Source organism: Miscanthus floridulus, chromosome 1, assembly GCF_019320115.1.
Source record: "Miscanthus floridulus cultivar M001 chromosome 1, ASM1932011v1, whole genome shotgun sequence".
NCBI lineage: Eukaryota > Viridiplantae > Streptophyta > Magnoliopsida > Poales > Poaceae > Miscanthus > Miscanthus floridulus.
In genome coordinates, this window is record NC_089580.1 from 1,480,566 (window position 1) to 1,485,969 (window position 5,404).

Sequence of the window (5,404 nt, forward strand, 5' to 3'; positions counted from 1 at the left end):
ATGCTGATGCTTATGCATCGGCAATTCGTTCGGCATCGACCAATCATATATTCCTGCGTAATATTCATAATAATCTCTACCCGGACCCGGAGATTGCTTAGTGCTGAATTAACTTATGCTAATAAGCACGAAAAAGGGAAATGTTTTAGCCACAAACGACAGCTGCTGAAACTGCTTTGAGACTTTCAAAGGCGGCCGGCAGACACCATCTCGGCCGCGGCCGCAACCGCAACGAACAAGGAACACGCCCTTCCCCCGGTGCCAGTGCCCGCCATCGTGTAATCGTGTTCCCGTCAAACGACGCGGCAAAAACAACGCTGCGCACACGGCCGCGGGCACCCGCCACGGCCCACGGCCACACACACTTCTTTTCAGCGCTTGCCGCCAGGCAACTTGCAACGCCACGCGCCCCCACGTCGCTGCCCCAACGGGCCCAACCCACAAAGTAGCTTTTGCTCCGTATATAGCTTGTCGCTATATTAAATTAAATACAGTATACTCCTAAGAAATAAGATATATACTTTCTTATAAAAAAAGTGCTTTATATTTTATCAAAAAAATACTGTATATCCTCTTGTTTTTATATTATACTTTGATATCATAAACATTGTCAATATTAGACTTAGCCATATTTAAAATATATACCTTGACTCTAGCATAAAGTTAGAGTAAATCCATGTGGCCAGAAATGGGGAAATTAAAACCACACGAGACGAAATTGACAGCGTAGAAAAAGGCTGCAGTGGGCTGCACCGCGGAATCTAACGTCAAGGTGGAAGGAGAATATACCAGGGGCAAAAAGAAAAAAAAAAAACAGGAAGAAAACCCCAACGGAGACGACGACGAACCACACTGCAGTCTGCTACGCCAACGTTCACCTTCCTATTTATTTCGGAGCTCCGCTTCTCTCTCCTCCCGTGCACCATACCGCCGCGGGCCTCCCCTCCTCCGGCTCCCCCCGAGAGAACCCACCTCAAAGCTCAAATCCACTCCCACTCCCACTCCCACCTCGCGGTCCGGCTGGCCTCGCCGCCGCCTCGCTTCTCTCAGTCTCAGTCCGACGCCTTCCACCGCCGAAACCGCGTTCCCTTGTCCGCTTCCTGCCGTCTCAGACTCAGTCGTCGATACTTACTTATCCCCCCAAACCCCGGGTTTACGGCCGATCTCTTCGACCCTCGCCTCGCGCGGTGACCGGGGGGGCACCGGCGCGCCGCCGATGGTGGCGAGGATGATGCGGTGGCCGCGGCCGCCAGCGTCGCGCAAGTTCCGGGCGCGGCTGGTGGTGCGGCGGGCGGAGGGGCTGCCGCCTCCTCCGCCTTCGCCTTCGCCTGCGCCTGCGCCTGCGCCAGCGGCGGAGCCGGCCTCGCCGGAGCGCGAGGCGCCGAGGGCCGCCGTCGCGGCGGAGGTGAGGTGGAAGGGGCCCAGGGCTTCCGCGCTCGGCTCGCTACGGCGTGCCGCGGTCAGGCGCAACCGCACGCGGGAGGACGCCGGCGCGTCGTGGGAGGAGGAATTCGAGAGCGTCGTCACCCTCGCGGCCGCGTCGCAGCGGGACGGCGCCGCGTTCCACCCGTGGGAGCTCGCCTTCTGCGTCTTCAGCGTGAGCGTCTCCTCCTCCTTGGATTCTCTTCTACTATCTGCTCCTGTTGTTCATACTCATAACAATGCAGCGAACTATACTGTGTGTATCACAGATGGTTACGGTGTTCCCCTGTTGGATATTTGCATCATTTCCCAGTTGTTTGGCTCTGTCCAGTAGAAATTTTTGTGTTCAGAATCTGGTTGTTTTACTTCTGCTCCACTCATGGTGTGTTTAGAAATGGGAAAGTGATCCGTAGTTTTTGGATTTTAGTTGGACTTGGACCTGAAATCCTAATGATTTGGGTTCCTATTCCGAGGTCCAAACAGGCACTTCGTTTCTAAGTAAGAAATTCTGATCAGGGTATCCTGTTTATCCATTTTGATTCTCTACTTTCAAGTTTTTGTTCTTCTTTGCCCTTTTTTGCAGCTGGCACTGATGTGTGTGTAGTCCCACCTATCTATTCTGTTAAGTGATTAATGTTTTCTAATTGCTTGAACTTTCCTGTGTCCGTGTGTACCGTAACAAATACTATGTGTTTTACTTCTCTTGTAAACTATAGTAGGAGAAATAATCCACTTACATTTCATTTCAATCAAAAGGAAAAACGCACTAGTTGTTTCTGATGTCATATGGTCCATTGATTGGTCGTAGGAAAGAAATCTCTGTATCCATATTCCTGTTAGTATGGAGCAAGTTTATCTTCCTGACAGTAACATGCTGCCTTGTGATGACGAATATAGCTACGTACTATATGGACAAGATAGTTTCCTTGTCAAGGCAATCAGAACATTTTGTTTTATATGTTAGCTTTGGAGATATCATCCCTTGGCAACTTTGTGTATATTTCTTTTGAGCTGATTTCATCTTTGCAAGCAAGTCTGATCTTCCTTCTCCTTATTTCTTCGGCACAGGATATCAACAAATGCCCAAAGAATAAACCATCAATTCTGGGAACTGCTTCTCTCAATCTAGCAGATTATGCATTGACGGCTGGAGAGACGATTGAGATAATTCTCCCATTGTCTGTACCTGGTGGTGCACCTGAACCAGCCCCATCCCTTCATGTGAGTTTACGATGTGAACTAGAAGTTCCGGTCAACAGTTGTCCTTCAATTTTTTTTTAAAAACCTACTCCTTTAAATCACTATACCAATGTGACCTTTGATCTTATTTTTGTGCAGCTCACTCTGAGTATGGTGGAACTAAGAGCTTTTCAAGAAGCATCTGATGCATCACAACGACCTGCTGCAACCTTGCCATTGTCCCCATCATCTGGTGATTCTCTTCCTGGAGGAAAAGATGAGGTTTCAGTTATTAAAGCAGGGCTGAGAAAGGTAAAAATTCTCACAGATCTGGTGTCGACACGAAGGCCTAAGAAGACTTGCCAAGATGAGGAAGGCGGCGAACACAAGTTCTGTGTTAACAGTGATGGTGCTGAATATCCATGTGATACTGAGTCTCTTGATGACGATCTGGATGACATAGTACAGGAAGATGAATTTGGAGATTCAACTATCAGGAAGTCTTTCAGTTATGGCTCTCTGCAGTCTGTCAACTACGTTGGTGGCCTAGTTTATGCCCATGCAAAGATTGATGGGGAGCATGAGGACTGGATATATTATAGTAACCGAAAATCTGATGTTGGTTTCCATGTAGAGAAAGTGTTGCCATCAACCACAGAGACTGGGTTGCTAACTGCTAAACGCAGTATACTTCCTTGGAGAAAGAGGAAACTGAGTTTACGGTCACTGAAGGCTAAAGGTGAACCTCTGTTGAAAAAGGCATATGGGGAAGAGGGAGGTGATGATATTGACTATGATCGACGCTTGCTAACATCTTCTGATGAATCTGTTTCAGAGGTAAATCTTCCCTCCTATTTTAACATTGTAAAACAAGTTATCAGCATATTTCATGAATTCACTTCAGCTTCATGATATTTATTTTAAGCAATGCATCTTTGGATTTCAGGGATCAAGAGGAGAAGATGGATCAGCAAACAGTATGGTGTCAGAATTTGGTGATGACAATTTTGTCATTGGAAATTGGGAGTTGAAGGAGATAATTAGCCGCGATGGCCATATGAAGCTTTCATCCCAGGTGTTCTTTGCATCAATAGACCAGAGAAGTGAGCGAGCAGCTGGGGAGAGCGCATGTACAGCACTTGTGGCTGTTATTGCAGACTGGTTCCAAGCAAATCAGAATATGATGCCTATCCAGTCACAGTTTGACAGCCTTATCCGTGAAGGATCACTGGAGTGGAGAAACCTTTGTGAGAACGGGACATATAGAGAGCGTTTTCCTGACAAGCACTTTGATCTTGAAACTGTCCTTCATGCCAAGATTCGCCCACTGACAGTTTCCCCCAGCAAATCTTTTATTGGATTCTTCCAGCCCGAAGGCGATGATGAAATGAGTGGTTTTGACTTTCTTAATGGTGCCATGTCATTTGACAACATCTGGGATGAGATTGCCCAGGCGGCAGAGTTTTCATCTAGTGAGAGCCCTAACTTATACATAGTAAGTTGGAATGACCACTTTTTTCTACTCAAGGTTGAGCATGATGCATATTACATTATCGATACCCTTGGAGAAAGGCTCCATGAAGGGTGCAACCAGGCATACATTTTGAAGTTTGACAACAATACTACAATTCACAAGGTACCTGGGGAAAAGAAACCTTCTAGCCCTGACTCAAGTGGACCATTGAAGGATTCTTCAGGTTCTGAGAGCTCTTCAACTGACCAGGACAGTGGGAATGATACTGAAGAGGACATGCTTGTGTCAAAGGGCAAAGAATCATGTAAAGAATACATCAAGAGTTTCTTGGCAGCCATACCAATCCGGGAACTACAGGTGGACATCAAGAAAGGACTGATGGCATCAACCCCATTGCACCACCGCCTCCAAATTGAGTTCCAGTACACCCAGTCGTCCCCAAAAGAGACTGCATCAACCACTCAGCTTCTTACCATGGCTGCACCTTTTGAGTTCTCATGGCCTGAGCCACCACCAACTATGGAAGTTGCACTAACACCTGCCGTCTCTGTTGTATAGCTTGTCACCATGGTGGCCAAGAACCCAAGATATGACGACGGTCTGCCCTGATGTTCAACATCGAGAACCCCTTTTTCCTTGGTTCCCTGCATGAAGACGAACCTAGATGAAGATTTTGGTTCTTCTGTTTGTACTAATTTGTTTAATATGAACTGACTACTGTGGGTTATTCCTCCTGGGCATAGGAGCATTCTACCTGCTTTTTGTATAGAGGTTGTATGATCTTATCTTCCCAATCCTGCTGGGTTGTAATCTTTTGCAACCTTGTATGACTAATCGAGGAGGAATTCCCCTTTGTTATAATGAACTAGAGACCTGTTTATCTGTAGAAGTAACATGATAATATGTTCCCAACAAGTATGAAGGTACGAGTTCTGAATCTGCTACTCAGTTGGAAGCAGCATATGCCCGTGCATTTTGAGTGCTTTGTGTTCTATGTTTCTCAGAGCCTTTGCGTGCTGTATATGGAAATAACTGGATCTGCTGTGACCAAAATTATGACTCTTTCGCTGTTAACTGAAGTTCCTTGATGCATTTGTCAAAATCTGTAAAAGCAGTAGCACATGAAATGCTGTTCAGTAATCGGATCCAATCCGCCTGATAACTGCAAGTGCATTTTTCAGAGAATGCACCCACGAGTTGCTGACGATGTCCAATTCTTTTGGGGGATTGACATGTGAGACCACGAGCTCGGTTTGATGCCTCACGATTGTTCTGTGCACAGCTTCCAACTCCTGATCAGTACTTAGTTAATTCTTTATAGCGAGTAGC

The 5,404-nt window shown here is 46.7% G+C and overlaps 1 protein-coding gene across 1 annotated transcript; it reads left to right on the top strand.

The window, feature by feature from the left end:
• Window positions 1–910: 910 nt before the first annotated feature.
• Window positions 911–4,964, top strand: LOC136465000 (uncharacterized). The gene is made up of 4 exons (XM_066464089.1): window positions 911–1,597; window positions 2,491–2,643; window positions 2,761–3,438; window positions 3,548–4,964. The coding sequence occupies exons 1-4, from the start codon at window positions 1,217–1,219 to the stop codon at window positions 4,631–4,633; spliced, it is 2,298 nt and encodes a 765-aa protein (XP_066320186.1). The 5' UTR covers window positions 911–1,216; the 3' UTR covers window positions 4,634–4,964.
• The last annotated feature ends 440 nt before the right edge of the window (window positions 4,965–5,404 follow it).

What these genes read in the sequence shown, in the direction of transcription:
- LOC136465000 (XM_066464089.1), top strand. Translation starts at nt 1,217, where the DNA reads ATGGTGGCGAGGATGATGCGGTGGCCGCGGCCGCCAGCGTCGCGCAAG. An exon ending in TCGCCTTCTGCGTCTTCAGC is followed by an intron (nt 1,598 to 2,490) that starts GTGAGCGTCTCC and finishes TCTTCGGCACAG; the next exon opens with GATATCAACAAATGCCCAAA. An exon ending in CTGATGAATCTGTTTCAGAG is followed by an intron (nt 3,439 to 3,547) that starts GTAAATCTTCCC and finishes TTTGGATTTCAG; the next exon opens with GGATCAAGAGGAGAAGATGG.